This window comes from Pyxicephalus adspersus, chromosome 1, assembly GCF_032062135.1.
Source record: "Pyxicephalus adspersus chromosome 1, UCB_Pads_2.0, whole genome shotgun sequence".
Lineage (NCBI taxonomy): Eukaryota > Metazoa > Chordata > Amphibia > Anura > Pyxicephalidae > Pyxicephalus > Pyxicephalus adspersus.
This window is the reverse complement of record NC_092858.1, coordinates 140,668,485-140,688,209: the sequence shown is the minus strand read 5'-3', so window position 1 is coordinate 140,688,209 and position 19,725 is coordinate 140,668,485. Positions and strand designations below refer to the sequence as shown.

Below are 19,725 nucleotides of genomic sequence, written 5' to 3'. Positions count from 1 at the left end.
CCCGCTGGCACCCGACGCTGGAGAGATCGGCGGACGATGACCGATGGAGGACGACGCTGGATGAGCACAGGGGGACCAGGTAAGTGAAAAATCTCGGGCTTAACCATCCTTGCAATTTTTTTTTTGCCCGAGCGAAGGTCGGGCTTAACTGCAAGGAGGTTAAGGTAAAGGGTTGTTGTATGTAAAACACATTAGGATAACTAAAGGAACATTGGTTAAAGGTACATTTGTTCACATATTGTGATTAAGTGTATGGACTGTGGAAAGCAATCAATGTATTACATTTATTTATAAGCATATAATGTATGCTTTGATCATTGTTTAATATTGATTTATTGAGTGGAGAACTGCTCTTTAACAATGACCTATATGCATTCACAGGCTGCAGTTTTTTTTTTATACTTTAAATGTCTGTAGTGAAAATAAGCTCTGCAAACACGGGTAATTTATCACACAAGATTGTTGACAAACCTGGATTCATTATGATACTTCACTGCATATGTTAAAGTGAAACCCAGACTAAAACTGATGTTTGCTTTGAATAGAAAAAGTGGGAACCTTTCACTGATTTTATTGCTGTCTGTGTGCACAGTTAGGATGGTTTCTTTTACTCTTGACCGGACCCATGAGACATCTCTTTCTTGATTGTTGTCACTGGAACAGGTTTTTGTTTTTTAAGAATATCCATTTCCTACCTATGCTAAAAGATAACCATAAAATTGTGGATTTTGCCTTTACTATCTTCTGACAATGGTCACCAGGGCAAATGAATGTGACATCTTCCCATCAAGAACACACAGATTACCAAAACCAGGTACAATTTGTGTACAAGCTTTTGTCCAGGCCATTGTATATCCTGTAGTTAGTGACATTAGAATGGACTTGTTTTTTTGTAATGTTGAAGATATTTCAAAGCCTTCCAAGCTGCTTCATTAGTTCTACCAGTGTAAGAAACACCCCAGCATTTATATCCACACAGCACAAACACCTAAATCCAAACACCATGGAATGTGATACTGCAGATGGTAATTGTCCATGATCTGGAGGTGTGAGATTTGTTGAACCACCATGTTCTAGTGTTTGTATGAGGCATGAAAGAGATCAGCAATTTTAAATTTGAACAACAACCTTTGAACATAGGTGGGGCCTTCAACACAATCTGTCCCCCACTTATAGTACTATTTTAAGATCCCTACCTTAGTATTTTCACAACAATTCACACCTTAACCTGTTAATAGAACAGAAAGGTTTAACATACTTCCCACCTCTTATTCTTTGACAATCAATATTCCGTGGTGATGGATAGGCTGGGTATTTCTTACACTGATAGTACTGACACATCAGCTTGGAAAGTATCAAGTCCAATTGAATGTAACTAATTACTACTACACAGATTCATTTGTATTTTATAGTTTCTGTAAATCATGTAAAAATCATGTACACCATGCACATGTATGTCTCTGCTGCAGGTAGGTACTAGGTCTTATGCTGCCCCTAGCCTAAGAATAAATCGTCCTTAAAATATCATTTAGATTGGTAAAGAAAGAATCAGCACACAAAGCCTAATAGATGAATATGCCAACAAGGAACTAATAAAGGGACAGAGAGGAGACTCCCATCAGAGACATGGGCTCATCCATCTGCTATTTCTCCTTTTACTGTCCTCTCAAAATCAGCTATTTACACTGCTTGCATTTAACAATAAATGTATTATAAAACATAGTTGCAAGAATTTATATCATTGATATGTGTTTGAAGTTCAGCATAAAGTATTTGATTTACAGCTTAGTAGTGATTTTTATTAAGAGAATATATGACTTTACTTTGTATAACTATATGTTTACAGTGATGTCTAATCTATTGTTTTATTTTTAATAACTCTGAGTTCATAAATCAATATCCATGGTAAATGAACATCTGCAGCAAAGTTCTTTGTGTGTAATAATTCTTAATCCTGATACGAGTACTCATGATAATGGAATATATGGTGATACATTTCTATTTCCTGGGTTTTTGATGGAACAGAGTAGAATACATTTTAAATAATGTTGTGTTTTCTCTTTTATCTAGAATATTTTATTTTTTTTCATTTTATTTATTTATTCGCTTATGCATCTTCTCTTCCCAGTGAAGCAATTTTATTTATTTCTCTGGTGTCCAACCTCGGGCCTAGGAATACAGTTGGCCCTTTGGTACTTGTTGTAAGGCCTTCTGAACCCAGCAGTCTGTCGTTGGAGTAAAATTAATAATTAGTTAATAGGTAATACCCGGAATCTTTAGTAGACTCAAATACTGTATCATCAATGTCTTCAGTCTCCAGCCATGATTTTCTGTAGAATGTCATCATTCTGTCTTGTGTATCTGCTCTCTATAAAAGTTCTCCCTGTAGTATTACATATTCTGAAGATTGTATGTTGTCCTTCGATTATGTCAGGGGTTACAGGTGAAGCCCCTAAAACTCGTAAACTGATAATCAAGGATTTATTTGATGTACTGATATTTTAACATTTGTGAGCCATAAAGTATCCTCCTGAGAACATCTGCTTCTACTTACTTTTATGATTATCTCATCCTACTATAGTTATATGAATAATATAAATTAAAACTCTATTTATTATACTTGTATCTCTAATAAAGGGGCCCTATTAAATCTATCCTAAAATGTGTTGGCTAGTTTTGAAAACTCTTACCAATGAACCCTAATCTGGAGCAGTAGGAAACCACTTTTATGTTTTTGGATTTGTATGTTTTAACCTTTCCCACACTCTTAATACCTTGTTCTACATCACCAATAACCTAAATTCAGCATAGGTCCTCTGATCAGTTTCCAGTTTTGTATTTTACTAGTCAAATAATCTTTTTTGTTATTGTACAGAGCCAGCATAGATAACTTGAGATGGTAAGAGTGTGACCATAAGGATTCACCCATACTGTGTTCTTGGGACCCTAAAAGGTGGATAGTTTGGGTGCAGCATAAGAAATTATTGGACTTTGTAAACATTTTGCTTGGCATAAGTAGTTTCTCTTACAGGAAGAAATGTGCAGAAGAAATTGCATGCAATGATTTGTAAATCTGAAATAACAGCAGGGTGATTATCAGATAGAAAAGCGTAAATTACAGTCTGTGGTATTTTGTCTTAGCAGAAGCAAACCTGAGATGCTCTTTGCAACACACTCTTTTCTGGTAACTTGATTGCTTTGCTGTGCCCGATTATAAAGGTAGAAGTTATCAGTCTAACATCTTTTGGAATGAATGGAGCAGAATTTGCTGTACATTCGGTTAAGCCCTGAACTCTTCCATCTCCATGCACCGCTAAAGAGAAACAAAAATCCAATTTGCCTGTCACTTGCTTGCCTCCTTGATTAGATAATAGACACACTGAGGCTCTATGGATGTAGTATATCACATCAAGAATACAATGTTAGGGGCCATTACTACTGTAATAAACAGTGGTCAGCACATTAAAATATGGTAATAAGACAGCATAACTAGTGCATACAAATGCTGCGCATTCAAAAACAATGAGCCTAGGGAATGAATAGAACAGCCTGAAACTATTGTATTCTCATCACATCAAAACCGTGCAGAGGAAAAAAAAAGCAAGCAGAGAGAATTTTGTTTTTATTACCCAAGGCTATTTTTTATTTTACTTTATTTCAGTGTTCTCTTCTGGTCACACAAGTTCTCTTACAAGGAAATAACATTTTATTGTGTGTGCAATACTCACTAGATCTGTTATCTATATCTGATTAACACTGCTACTTGTTACCGGCAGTGGGGTCATACATCATGGTGTGTACTCCATCTTTCCAGGGTTAAAATAAAAAAGAACAATTCTGTCTGAAAATTTGATATATTTTATATTTTTACTTTAGAAGAAATATATATATATATATTTGTATATTTTCGCTGTTGGTAAAACTTTAATGAAAACCACTGATAGTCCTTTTAGAACTTTATATACTGTAATTATTTTTTTGTCTTGTGTTCTTTCTCTGCTAGACTTCGCAGAAATGTATTGGGTCATTTATGAAGACAGGCCAATGAGTATAAGGTCTTGTTTTTATTTATCTTGGCCACCACCTTCTTACTTGACCATTTTCTCCTTTTATAATTGTGCATTATCATATTAAAACACGGCATACTTTGCAGACAGCAATAGGCACAGATGGACTCCACTAAAGCTTCCACATCTTCTGATATTTTTCTTTTCTTTAATAAACATATTTTCACATATCTCAAGGACTTTTTCCAGGAGCATTTGGAAATCTGCTAAGAGATTGTGTCATAGGTACAAGCCATACCATGGGCTGTACCATAACACATAAGGTAATGCTTAACTAAGGTGACATTTTTATGGCCATTACCTGGAACACAGATCTATGCTGTGAATACCTCTAGACCAGCTATAAGGCAAACACTCAACTAACACTGAAGGGAGTCATCCATATTTCTTCCTTTTCTAAACCTTTTGATATACTTTGTTTTATCAACTGCTCCCCAATACGACACTGACTTCTATGGCTGAAGAAGAATAAGCATTTATCAAATGCCTAATGCACAAATCACTTTCCATTTAATTGTACTTTCATTCATCTTTGCCCCTGCTATTTATAATGAGGAATATGAGGTTGTTTTTGAAAACGGACTATTGTTACAGTGTTAGGAACACCTTCTGCAGCTTTTTCAAGATGGCTCCTAAGGCCACCAATTTGTACTCCCTGCCTTTTACAGTAGCTAATTAGGTATACACCCTCCCAATAGCTAAGCAGAATTGCCAATGTTTCAAAGCTCAAAGCCAATAATGTCTATTTGCTAAAAAACAAACAGCACAGTTTTCTTTTTCTGAAGATTTTTTTTTTCTTAGATATAGCCATAGAAACATTTATAGACACACTTATGAATAATTTGGACAGATAGGGGGGAAGGTAAAGGACTGTGTCATTAAATAACTATGTGGATACAGATAGAAAATAAACAGGCTGCCTGCAGGAATCTCATTTCTATTTTATTTTTAACAAGTCCTATTGTATGCTTACAACCTTCCTTTGGTAGCACGGCAGCTGAGCCCTGCTATATAGAGATTATATGCCTGAGTTTATTTTTCAGGAATTGTAGATTGTCTTCTGAGCAGCATTGGCCCAAAGACCAATAACATCTGAATAGGCCAAAAGAACCAGTTGGAGATATTACTCACACAGTGTCTTTTTCATGTGTAGGAGGCCTGACTTGTCATGTTTGTGGGAGTTTTTTTAACAATTTTGATCCCACAATAAAGATCAAAAAAAGTATATATAAAAAAATAAAAGGAAGGATTAGTACGAAAGGCCCATTTTGCATGTCCAGTTGGTAACTCTAATGAATCGTGATGTTCTGCAAATTCTTGAAAGATGTTGCCCTTTGTACGTGCAAATCTGGGACTATATGTGGTATAGGCTTGTAATTATGCTTCCCCCCAACTTTTGTTGCATCCGATTCACATTTATAATCCACCAACACAAGCCAACAGATCACCAGAAGCCACTTTCACTGATTCTCCATGTCAAATTCTCCATACACAAATAAAGAAGAATAACAGAAAGAAATGCTGGTCCTTTAGAAAGTGGTGGCAGTGGCTAGAGTTCTTTCCACATCAGGTCAGCGTACAATGACTGCCAAGACCAGGAGAAAGAGCAGCAGAGATACCCTTACTCCATCACACCTGTTGCCTGGTGCCTGCACTCCACTGGGTATCCTGATGGACGTCCTACGAGTACATTTAGTCTTCCTCTTTGTTGTAGCAGTTGGGATAGTATCAAAATTTAATTTCAGTTGATAATCCGGCATATAATCCTGTACGTCATGAATGCTCTTCCCAGAGAGGGGCTTTGAGATCCCTTTTCGGTTCTTGTGGCTTGTGCAGTTCTTTCCTGGCTTTCTGTTTCCTGGATGTGAATCTGGATAAGCAGCCGGCTCATTCTGGTGCAAGTCTTTTCCCTTTTCTTTTGAAGAATGATGAGAATGATGCCCTTTATGTGATATCTGATGTGTGGTGCTAAATGTCTTAATTTGGTGAAGAGACTCGGAACCTGAACAATGTATGTATTCTTCTATTTTCACAGCTTTAAGATCTTTACCTTGCAACAATGGAGGCAACTCACATTCCACACTAGAACTTGTCCCTCTAAATTTTTGTAACCATTCCCAAAGAGACCTAGCTTTGCAGCCACAGTCCCAGGGGTTGTCATTCAATCTTAGAAACTCCAGTGCGGAAAGGTGAGCTAAACATTCCCCTTGTAGTTCAGAAATGCTGTTGTTAAACAGGAAAAGTGTGGTCAGCCTCTTAAGATCATGGAAAGCATTTTTGTGAATAAACTGGAGTTGGTTCTGATGAAGAAGAAGACGATCTAAGTTGACCAGGCCTCTAAATGTATTTTGATGGAGGCTCCAAAGCTTGTTGCCATGCAAAAAGAGATGACTTAGATTTACCAGATCAATAAAGATGTCATCTTGGAGGAACTCAATGTGGTTGTTCTGAAGATAGAGATACTGCAAGCTGTGGAGACCGTTAAATATTCCACTAGGCAATGAACTGAGGCCACATTTGTACAGGTTCAAGGTATGAAGTCTGGTCAGACCTTGAAAGGTCTCTGCTGCCAAAGCCCTCAAATAGCGATTGTCCCCTAGATCCAACTCTTCAAGGTTGTCAAACCCTTCAAATGTATCTGGATCTATGAAGGTGATGTTGTTGCTATAAAGCCACAGTGTGACTAAGGAAGGGCTGAAATGTCCACGAAGGAGCATGGTTATCTGATTGTTTTGTAGAAATATTCTTTCACTTATTTCTGGAATGCCCTCTGGTACAACTCCAAAGTTGTGTGACTGACAGCTGACAGTCATTGGTGAAGGATAACACACACAGTTTATGGGGCATAATGAGATAAAAGGCAACTGCAATCCAAAAAGAACCAGAAATAGATCCACGTGGCATCCTGCACAAAAGAAAGAAAAAAGTTTAATTTTTTAGTATAATAAACCTCAATGTAAAAGAAACATTTGAGAATGTATACTTAGTATTATTAATTTATATGTAATTTATAAAGCGTTTTAGCAAACAAATTGTCATCCAGTTAGGAAGCTTTATTACCATCACTTTAAAATAAATGTCCCATGGCTGGGTTTCAAATCATCCCTGTATTTCCTTCTAGTTCAACCCCTTTAGAGTTGCTGGCAGCACACTCCGCCGCATGTACAGCCAGCTGCTATCTTATCCCACAGTGAAGGATGGTAGCAGCTTTACTCTTCCACCCTTGAATTTACCTATGCGCAACACAAGAGCAGATGTACTCCTATTATACAAGTTATACGATTGCGCGACCACATGCCTTACGCATGCGCAGTCTGATACAATCTTTTTACATAGAGAAGATGCTCCAATGCGCTTGTGCGTATCCACGTGCAGCCACACTAACTCCCAATTAGAATACACAGATTGCAATTTAAAATCTAGATATCAGCAAGCCCAGTCCCCTGGTGGCCACCTTCTATACTACACTACCTATGAACAGGTAAGCCCACTATCATATTACTAGTGGCCTATATTACAACTAAAACTACAAATAAGTATCTATTGAAAATTCCAATGGTCTTCTCTAATACATACCCTTTCCTTTTTCATTTTTAATTGCTCCACTGTTTTTAGATATATCCTCGGAAGCTTACCATCTCCTGACATAGGTGCCACTCAGGGTGTGATCAGTAAGTGCATAAAATACTACCCTTAGTCACTACCAACATTTAATTAATTTGGTTTTGCACCAGTATTTTAATTTATAACTCCTCACATTTTTACCTCGTCTCTAGCTACCATCCCTTCAGGTCTGGTTGTCCCACACTATCCATAAAGTCTATCTCTTTGACAGATATAGACGCATATAGCAAGTAAGAATACTTTACTCCATTTAGAACACACCTATAAATGCCCAATCCTTCATACAGATCCAATGAACTCAAACAACTTATTTATTTTCAACTTTTGATTCTCTAGTTACTACATTACTCTATAGGTCATTGGATTTTATGGCATACCTCTTTAACCACTCTGGATACATCCCTAATTTGTCTCTCAATGGTCTGTAGAGAGGTAAGTAGACTTGTTTTCCACTATTACCTCATATTACCATTGTAACCGTAATATCTCCTCATATTTTAATTGTATGGTCTATTATAGTCATATGCTTGCCTAGATCAAGGATGACTGTAACACCCAATAGGCCTTTATCGCCACTAAATTGTGTTTTTCCCACACTTATTACCTTTACTCATCTTAATCTAATTTTTCTAAATATTACCTCAAGCATAATATACATATTACCCAATATTTTTCCTATAGATTTTCATCTATATCCTCATTTGCAACCCTATGATCCAGCGCCAAATGTACTTTGGTATCTTTCACAACATTACAGCGATTCCTTTCTCTCACATTTTGACTCACTTTTGACTCACTCCCCTTATTTTCAGTAAATCCTTTTTATACCTTTATGATATGTTAATTAACTCTATAACTTATATATGCTGATCTACTGATTGTGAAAATCAATTATCAGAAATCATTAGAGGTATACATGAATAAGAATGGCTATGTTTTTGGTTTATAAATGCATTATAATATTTGAATATTTATCCATTCATCTGTATATTTCACTGTTTCTGAATATGTATGATAACGAGTCATCCATCTTGATGTATTACTATATCAATATATAATTTTTCTTTGCATTAGGATATGATTATTTTCTATTTGTACTATGCAAATCTCTTTATTGCGTGCCTTTCTCTATAGTTTACATCTACTGAAGTCTCTAGATCCCCTGAGAAAGCCATTTATTTGGCGAAACGCATTGGGAGATTTTCAGAGACACTTAGATTTCCTAAGCACAACTCCTTGATGCACTCTAATTTATCATATCTTGGATATCATTAAGACTTGCTCACATGTATGTTTTATTATTGGTCTGCTATGCTCTATACTTATTTAGTTCATATGTATTGTTTTATGTAACTATGAAGTAATACAGTTTTAATTCATCATTACTTTACTACTGTCCTGTTTTCACAAAACATAGACACAAACACTTTAATAACATACAAATATTAAGCCAGCAAAAGCCTGTCTTTTTCTTCTTTCCTCCCTATTGTCCATTACATGTTTCAGGCTTGGCAAGATAGAACCTTTCCTACAATGATATAGTGAGCAACGGATCCCCCCTCTTCCATGTGTTATCTCCTATAAAGAAGTAGAGAATGTTCACTTTGCAAAACGGATGTTCATTTATCTTAGTGATGTTACTTAATACCCACTCACGTCCAAGGAAATAAAAAAAAATATATATAATTTTGCTTTCACAGGATTGGGTTTTTAATTGGATGCAGCTTTACTAAGCTTCACTGAACAGATTTTCAACTATTATTTTAGTTAATCAACCACACTGTATTCTCTGGGTTTGTTTAGAATTTAATCAAGGGTAGGTCTTTCAATCTGCTACAGGAACACAAACAATATTACAAATCTGACAGGTTCAGAGTGACAAATCTGTGTATCTCCTAAAGTAAATTTAGGCAGATAATGGATTGTATTGTAGTGGTCTAAAAGGAAAGCTTGAATGTGCAGGGCAAGTTTAGTCGTATGCCCTGTACAGATGTCCAATGGATGTCAGAGGAATGACACTGGAAACAATCTTTTTTGATAAATTGCAATGACTGATGAATAAATGAGTGCTGTACAAATGTGCCATCCTGAGAAGGAATGGGGGAAGACAAGTGAGTCAGACCTGCCGTGCTCTCCTCCCTAGGAGTGAACTGTGGGCATTCCTGAATGGTTGTTCCTTAAACAGCCATGGTGGACTGAAAAACAACACAGGGGGACCATAGTACACATGTCAGACAATCACAACCATTTGTCTCAGATGATGATTATCTGACATATGTATGTAGCTTTATTCCCACCAATAAGCAACGGGTAGGGAAAAAGGTCAATAGAGTGTGTATATAAATTTCTCCTAAATGGGAAAAAAGTGGAGAATACATTTTACTAGATGATAATAATATTGTGAAGATAACAGAGAAAGGTCATAAAAAGATGGTAAAATAATCATGGTCAGTAATCTTATTGAAGTTTACCTGAAACCTAATCCCAATAGAGATGGGAATTGTCACTTCTAAAATGCACGGCCCCAATCCAAACTCAAATAATAGAATTTCATATTAGAAGAGTAAAAAAGTAAATATATATTAAATTATATATTTTATTATAATTATATACTTCTTATATAAAATAATTATATACTTTATATAAATTATATACTTTTAAATATACCACTGAAAACAATTGCCTTCTTACCTAACACTCAAGAAAGATATGGTAACTTGATATTTATGATTACTCCGCTAAAAACTTCCTAAAGACAGGTTGAAAGGATCCCTGAGCTAGAAATAGTAGCTATCAGTTTTCCATATTTTTATTAGTTGAACGAATATGTTCAATGAATATGAAACCATTATGTAAAGTTATAAATTTAAAAAAAATAGTGTGCATTAGTTATTGAATTAGTGGTTGTGCAACTGCAAAATATATAAAATGTATGAAATATATATATAAAAGTTATATATATGCTGTATTTAGAACAGTCATTTGTGTCCACTTTTAGCTGATTTCTCCTTTAATTCTGTATAAAATGTATTCCATTACCCAATAACTGGATACTATCAAATTGACAGCTCTGCAGAGTCTCCCTGTAATAACATTAAAATTGGGGGAAGATTTGCTCTGAATTACACCTTTGTGTGGATGAGGATGTGCTCTAAATTTAGTAAGATCCAGTGTCCCTTTAATTTCCCCTCCAGACCATTTTTACATTATTATTAGAAAACATATTTTAGATATGAAATAGAGAATTTCGGCAGAGGATAATGTGTGACTGTTATTCTGCTAAGCTCATTGATATTATTGCTATTTCATTATGTGCTATGGAAGAGCAGTTACTGGAATGTGCCACAATTTAAACAAGGATTTCTGCAGTGTAATTTATGTTTCACATAGAGGAATATATTTTTATAATGAATTTCTAGCTGGTCCTATTTCTAACACAGGTGATGACATCAGTAGGGTTCCTGCATTAGAGGCACCTGGGAATGGACACAGAATCCATAATGAAGTGCTATCTCCATGGTGCACACATAAGCAATCCTTCCAAGCCAAATGAATGGTCAATTTACTCTCATTTGTGTTTTCAATATAGAAAGGGTTTATATGTTTCTTATTTTATGTCTATTCCATGCCAGGCAGAAATCTTTGGCCTACAGTAACACAACTAAGCCTGGATGACCTTTAAACTTATTCTGGCATATTTTAAACTTATGTCTTCTTGACATTTTCTTAATCTGATGTGTTCTTGTACATCTATTATGATTAGGTGAAAATGTTAACTTGATAAGGACTGCAGTCTAATTAAAAGCAGGTTGTTATTTTAAAATAGTGCTTCTCAAAAACTTTGGCTGGAAACACAAATTGCAGTTCTGGAAAATGTAGCTTTTTCAAATTGAAGTTATCCAATAAAATTGATGAAAACACATCAACTTTCAGTAGAAGCCCATTGCTTTGCACGTCAACGGATGATATTGCATGTTGACATATATGTAATTGTGTGTGTTTTGTTGTTTGTCTGAAGACACCATTTTTTTTCAGTTTTGCATACTGAAGTTTTTTTTCCCCCATCAGTTTCCCTTTGTGTCATCAGTGTCAGTTTGAGATTTTCTTTCTCTTTCTTTTCCCGAAAGCCAGTTTTAACCATAGTGGGACTGATTTATTAAATCAATTAAGGCTGCTCACTTACCAACCTTGCATGGGATACATGGATTGGTGAATAAGGTGCAAACAATACCCAATCACACAAACAGAAATCTAAAATACCAGGACTTTTCTTGCTTGTGAATGGGCGGTTGTAGTGAAAAATATGATCTCATTTACCAAGCTATTATCCCTTGCAAGCAAGGCGATACACCACTTTGCAGACAGCCATTATTACTTTAGTAAGTAAGTAAACCTCGATGTCTCCACTGGAAGATTTCCCCTCTCTTCCTGTTTCAAAACAAAAATTACAATTATGTATTTTCCCCCTACCTTTGGTTAATAACATCATAGGGTTCATTTACTACAAGAGTTTAGGCTGTTCACTTAGCTTCTTCCGGCAAGAGATAATTCACTTAGCTTAGTGAATGAATGAAAATTCACTTTGCAAAGTATACTCAGTCATGTGTAAGGAAATGCAAGGGATTGGATGACTGATGCTACCAGAAATTCCTCCCTATATCTAAGTAAATTATCCCTTGCAGGATGATAATTCATTTTATGAACAGTATAAATTCCCTTACCCCAATCCAAATTTGTATATCTCCCAATCTCACATCTATAAATTTTCAATAAACACTTTGTTGGTGTGGTGCAGTTTTTGACAGCAGCGGCTTCTACAGCTTCTGTATTTACACAGCAACTGCTATTGTTTTGACAGCTGAAAATTGCCAGAAAATGCAAAGGGGAAATCAGCAGCAGGTCAGGCAGAAGAACAGGGCATACTAGAGATATCTTATGTACTATGATGACGTTTTTTGGCCATTTGTAGCACAAAAATGCCTAAAACAATCAATACTATTTGACAGGTATATTTGCTGCCAGTGACCCCTTACTTTAAACAAATACTTCCAAACATATATTAAGTTTTAAAATCACTAAAAAAAACTACTTGTACCCATTTGATATATGGGTTACTTTTTTCTACAACTATAAACTGTAAACCAGTATTTTGTTTTCAAGTCCTGACAAACCACAATGAAACTGAAACTTTTCTGACACATAGCTTCATACAAATGTTCTGCTGTCTCTTGTCTTCTGCAATGAAACAGGCAATAACCCACAAACCCAATAGAGAACTTCTATCAAACATTTTTTTTCATTTGTGTCAAAAATCACGCTGAAACTTTTGCAGGCTGTTTTCTAAAATAGTCAGCCAAACCAATTGAGAAATGATGTTTTATTACTACTGTTTTGTTTAGAAGTTTCTGCAAAGTTTGAAAAACCCCTTTTAACATTTTCTTCTTTAATATGAAGGCTTTCAAATTATTCAAGGCAATCTGTAACTAGAAATCTTAATCAATTTCAGGATAAATATATAAGGAAATTTAGTGCATAACAGAGACATCTGATGCCAAAAAGAATTAGGTATTGTTAGGGTATATTATGGAATCAGGGGGCTTTGCTTAGGTTGTGTTTGGTCTTCTTCTGAGAGTTAAAGCAGATCTAAACTCAAAAATTGTACTATACAAAAAAGAGTAGACAACCCTTTTATATAAAGTAAATATTGTACTTATTCTTTTAAGTGTTTTTTTTTAAAAAAAGGAATGCAGCACCTCCCCTTTCTAACTTAATTGCTGCAAGAGTGCAGAGCCTCCTGGCATACCTACACCATGCATCCCAGGAGGCTCTGGCTGCCCTGATCTCCAGCATGCAATAAGAGCAATAAGAGAGAAAAATGCTTCATGCACAGTGAGATTGGCAATCTTTTTTTCTATCTACGTCACCCAATCTCGCGCCTGTGCAGTGCAAGATCAGGTGACGTACAAAGAAGAACCCAAAAGAAGAGTGAAGAAAATGGCGGTGTCCAGCGCCTACTCTGCGCTGAGCCAAAGAAGGATACCGGGATGATGCCGGACCCAATCGAAGAAACCCCCTGATGGATCAACCCATCTGTGGAATTAAAGGTAAGTTTTTTTTTTTTTTATTTTGACTTTAGTTCTGCTTTAAGCAACTGGGGATAGGTGTTTAGTAATAAGGGTGGTAAAATAAAGTTACTTAGTTTGAGTGTTAAGTGAAGATAGGACACAAGGTATTGGGGTTTTGTTTTTTTTATTCAGTAAGACAAATTAAAGAATTAGACAGGGGAAGAATTCCATACTGGGACCCTTTTTAGAATAGGAAGGTAAATCTTCTAATGGGGACATCTGTTCCACTGTCAGCTGTCATCTGGGATTTTTCCCCACTTTCAGAAGATTAATTTACAATTATGCTTCCAATTATGCTTATGACAGGGTGTAATTGGGAGACAGAAAGGAGAAGGTCAGAAGACAAGCAGTGGGCGTGGGGATCTGTGGACTTCTAAACTACCCCTTTCCAGAGTAGTTTACAGATGGAATGGTTATATTTCTTATCACATATGGCTAATGTTAAAAGATGGACACTTTGAGATGCAGCTGCATGAGGGCCCTGGATAGTCCTCAGCCAGTAGGGGCCCCTGTAGCAACCTGCCCTCGGTTTGTTAAAAAGAGAGAGAAGAATGGCAGAAAAAGTAGATAAGAGAAAGCAAGGGATATAGATAGAGATAAGGGTGGGGGGGGGGGGTTTGTTGGGGGGGGCCCACTGGTCAGTTGTGCACAGGGGCTCGCTGGTGTCTTTTTCACCTCTGCCTATGTCTTTTTAGTTAAATATACATTTAATATATAAGGCTTTTACCATGCATATTCTACATGTTGTACTGGTTTGGTCCGCCAAAGAAGTAATTGGATAAACTAACTAACTAATTTTGACTACATTAGTTTAGCGTAGTCCACAGAACGGAGGAAACTTTTAAAATTTAGGTGGACCAAGCAGCAGCTCTATACTTAGTCAGTAATTCAGACCTATGACTACAGATAAAATAGATTATTAAATTTGTAAAATCTAGTAAAATGGCTTGGGATCTTCGGATTATGGTTGCAGCACCTGACACGTAGAAGCTTACTCAACTAAGATTTCGGGCAGCTATCAGACAACCTATCTGAATGAGCTTCAAACCAATGCCTAACAATGATTATGATTTGAAAAGAACTACCTGTCCAGGTCATACTCACAAGAAAAATCAAAGCATTAAGGAACCAGGATTAGTGCATATCCCCCTAAAAACATTGATTGTTAATCCTTGATAGATAATTTTTTGGTGACAAATACAGAATCAAATCTGCACTGACCTTTACGGCTTGGTATTTTCATGCTTTTAATTTGTAGATTGTAATCTATTTTACTTTTAAGCAGTGATGATTACCCTGTAGCATGTAAGACCATGTAAGAACATGTAGCAGGTCCTCAGAACTATAATTTTATTAGCTGAAACATAAACAAATCTACCATTTTTTTTCTAAATGTGCAGTTCCTCTTTAAATCAATGCATACAGCTCAAGTCTATAGCCCTCACATAATTAAAATATCAAAAGTTATGTAAAACTTCCAGGTCACACAATGAACTATAATTCACAAACCATTACCCACGTCTCCCCTTAAGAACTGTCCTGTTTTAATTGTCCTAAATCTAGATCATGACACCATTGCCCTAGAGTACAAGATAAATTGGCAGATATGTTTTATTCTCTGAAGCAATTTCAATCCTTATATCTCAAGGAGAACCACTTTAGCAATGATCTGACTCTCAAAAATCTACATCCCAATGTACTTTAGTTTTAAGTGTGTCATTTGAGTGCATTAGCTAATCTGTTCTGTGCTGTTCGAAGTATTGTGTGGATTAAAAGAGCCACCTTTCAGGTCTGCACTTGTCTTACATGCTACAGGTTGAATATCACGGCTTAAAAGTATTTGATTGCAGCCATACACGAAAGCTTCATTTTCTTCCCCACTGACTCTTTCCGCTCTTTGCTATTTGGAGTCAAGTGCTAAAACAGCATTAAGGAATCACAGACACTTTTTTTGCACCGTATGCCATCCTGTTCTCTTTGTACATTAGTTCAGATAATAATTCAGAAATGCCGAGCATGTGTCTGCCTGCTCATATAATGTTCTGCCTCTGAATCCATGTACCTTGCAATGATTTCTATAATTTAGCATAAGAAGATCCATAACTTCCATGTTATTTAGTCATAACCTGATTAAAACTTGGCAGAGCAATAGATATTCCAATCATAAGAGCACAGAGAATGGTATATGTAATGACATACTAGAGTCAGACAGCAATCAGGGTAATACAGCCCAGGAGAACAAAACACAAACCAATTTCTAGTTTATTTTTATGTACTGGCAACTCCTGATGCAAGGCAATAATTTATCATCTAGTCATCCTATTAGCAAAATATGGTACAACTACCCAATCATATGGAAGCAGAATAAGTGATTCATGGACCTCAAAGCAACTTTCTCCTGAATATGATCATTCCATAGGGTGGGAGAGCCATATGACAAAACTTAAGTGTCCTTAAGTGCCCTTTAACCTCCTTAGTGGTAATACCGAGTGGGGCTCGGGGTGAATTATCGATACCAAAAGCGGTACCCTAAACCACACTCAGGATGGAATTACCAGGGAGCTTAAACAGCTTACCTAGTAAGCGGTGCCAGTTGCATCCTCCAGCAATCTTCTTCCCCTGGTGATGCCGGCCGGGCATCTGTGTAACCTGGCGATGCCCAGCCGGCATCTGCCTCCCCAGCATGTGAACGTTGGGGAGGCGAGGCCAGGGGAAGCAGATGCCGACTGGGCATCTGCGCGTGAGCACATAGTTTTAATTGTACTGCTTTTACATTTAAAAATACTTTATATTCATACCATTAGGAAGGTTAAAAACTACAAACTACAAGCTTCATTACTGAAAGGCTCAGTAAGGCTTCAGGCTATAAGGTTATTATTACATCTGTTGCTTTCCTTATTTTAAGAAATTCATTCCAGATTTGCTGGATAGACCAAGTTCTCCATGGTAGTCTATTTTCTCAAGTCTTGGGGAGCTTTCAGGGCCATATTCTATCATTTCTTCATAAAACCTGCCTGTTTGCACATTTTGTGATAAAGCTTAATGTTCTATTTTAAATACTGCAATGACAGTTGTGGTCATTCCTGTATTGGAAGACCTGCTCGAGAGAAATCTGTACCTGAGGACCAGTAGTATGTTATTCTTAGGTCAGCATTAGAAAGAAAACTACAGAGGTCCAACATGCCCACTTGGGGTAAACCTGGTTGGGAGTCTCTGACTGAGATACCCATTTTTGGCATTCTGGCAGGGAAGAGGATTTTCTACTTAGGCTATAGCTAATTTGTAATGACTGTAAGACTTTGCACACATTTTTAATGCACCAAGAATACACAGTATTAAGCTAATTAAAGAGGAAGGTTCCGCTGAGCTTTAAAAGTGAGCATTCAGATTCTTACCCATTTCTTACTGGTTCCTAATAGGGTATACAATTTCCAAGATTATGGTTTGTACATGTGACCTGCTAAATTATTTGCATTATACTGCAAGGCTTCAACATCACTTCCTCACCAGGCATACACAAATGAATTGTCTTAAACAATCTTAAAAGTCTGCAATGTTATCCAATCGGGACAGCTATTAGCTGATTAGGATAAACACTGCCACGGTGCTGTGCAATAGCACCTGACACAAAGGTGCATACTCTTGTCCTAAAATTAACTGCGTCACACAAGCACAAAATTCTATTATGTTCCTGAATTCTGTTCTAACTCCAGCAGCCGATCATCGGAGAGTTGAAGTTATAGCTTGAATTTATTGCATTTCAGCTTTTAAAGCACTAAAACTCAGGTGTACCGAGTGCTTTAGAAGAAAGGAAAAGAAATAAACTGACAGGTCTGACTGAGGATCATCAAAGACATCAATAGGGATTTGGCAAGGATTTATAGTAATCACTGTATGAAACTAATGCTTTATTATGCTGATATGTATCAATTTCAGAGCGCCTTGCAGACTTGTTGCTGTCCACTGTTGTGCTTTGTGTAATGTATCAAATAAAGGAACCCAAAGCCTAAGAACATTTATTAGATTTGATCTGCCCTGTAAAAGAGACATTATTGAATAATTGTCAGCCTGCGTGGCGTTAGTACATTGTGGAATCAATAAACTCGGTACACAGATCACCATAGAATAATCAAAACATTTATAGAAGCAGCAGGTCAGAATTTTCATGTTGATCCAATAAGAGATATGATGCTAATCTGCCAGACGGCTAAACTGCTCCCTCTCAAGTCTCAACATGGCTTTCTCTGCTTGAATCCAATTGCACTAATGATACTTCATATCGGGCATACCGGAGCACATGAGATTGTAACTTCATCAAGCCACAAATAATGAATATGAATACACTGAAAAAAAACATGTGGCCCTGTTACCAACAACTCTTATATGTGTTAAATGGGAGCTGATTAAGGAGAATTAAGAAATAGGAAAAGATTTAGTAATGATTTGGAGGCTCTGCACTTTGTTTAATCAGAATTGTTAATAAGGGTAAGCTGTGTTCCTTTTGATTACTCATTAGTGTGCAGGAAAGTAAAAAAAAGATATTTCTGCTTGCACATGATTGGATGATTGAAGTGAACCCAGCCTGCCTCAACTTGCTAAGTGAAACAACACTTTACAAAGTGAATCTGTTTCTTTAAAATATCCTCATAGTACCACAATTTGGCTTCAATGTTGAGCGAGTGTGGTTGAGTTTCTAAAAGAGCTACTCACATGTGAGCGTATATTTGAAATAGGGTATAATGTTCAGTGTTTGTATATATCACCCTGGTCTCTTTTTTTTAAAGGCAGTGAACAAACATGGAATATTTACTAGCACATGTTTTTTTATTTGATAACAGCTTACATTTATATAGCCATCTTTCACACTTGTAGGTGCAAACCGCTTGCTAAGGCAATCCCAGACACATAGCAAACTGCACTGCATGTTAACAAGTCTACACGTGTTGCCCTTGCAGCTGTGATGCAATTTTTTGTCTAGTGCCAGAAGCAAAATATCACTTCTAAAAACCACCGCAACCAACTGCAACATAGCCACATTAAATCTAAGTGATTGGAAGCATGGCTGAGCCTGAAATACAACATTGCAGTCGACCACTAAGTCTAAAATGGCCCTTAGTAAACTCTCAGTCAACGTTCACTTATATATAAAAAGAATATATGAAAAGTTCTCTCTTTTAGTAAGTCAACACCAAATGGGGTAGGATTGTTTAAGAATAGAGAATTGGTCGTTAATTTGGTGCATAAAGTGAAGATATGTTCACTTGGATTGTTCAATCATAAGCAAGTAAAAATCTACTTTTTCCTTAGAATACGAGTTTCTGTCCCAAGTAAAAACAGATTCACGTCATTCACTAAACTATGTGAACATACACTATTCCATTATTAAATTAATAAATTAAAAGAAATAAGAATGAATTAATCTCTACAGTAGAGGTACTAGGCCCATGGCACACTACTGATCCAGACACTGTCAAGAATTTGCCAACCGCGGGATAAATTTACAGGGCAGGAAAAGACTTCCTTGTCACTCCCTAGCTGGTCAAAAAAGCAATACATCACCTTGTCTCTGATTAGTGTCAGTTAGTAAGGAAGCATCACTTCCCTCAGCCAGCCAGTGAACGACATGCAGAAACAAGTGAATATTCTCTGCAATTTTTAGTAGACCTGTTTTTAACGCGATTCACTATGGGGCTTGTTGTGCCAAAAAATATTGCACTGTTCTTTTTTTGCAATGTATTAGTGTATAAATGGCAAACAAAAACGAACATAGCATTCTCTGTGATCTGTAGGGCACACTGTTTATAAAATCTAATTTTAGATGTTGATAAACAAGCAAATAAATTCTGCCCACAGCCACTGGTTGCTGTGAAATATATATTCATAAATTCACAAATAGGGCCTTATTTTAT

At 36.5% G+C, this 19,725-nt stretch overlaps 1 protein-coding gene across 2 annotated transcripts in view; it reads right to left on the bottom strand.

Annotated features, from left to right (window-relative positions):
- Positions 1-3,614: 3,614 nt before the first annotated feature.
- The window catches only part of RTN4RL1 (reticulon 4 receptor like 1), a 139,284-nt gene continuing 123,173 nt past the window's right edge, over positions 3,615-19,725 (bottom strand). For both annotated transcript variants that reach the window (XM_072429249.1, XM_072429254.1), the window contains exon 2: positions 3,615-6,972. In XM_072429249.1, the coding sequence (XP_072285350.1) occupies positions 5,639-6,972 (1,334 nt within the window). In that variant the 3' untranslated portion in view covers positions 3,615-5,638. The remainder of the gene's footprint in view (positions 6,973-19,725) is intronic.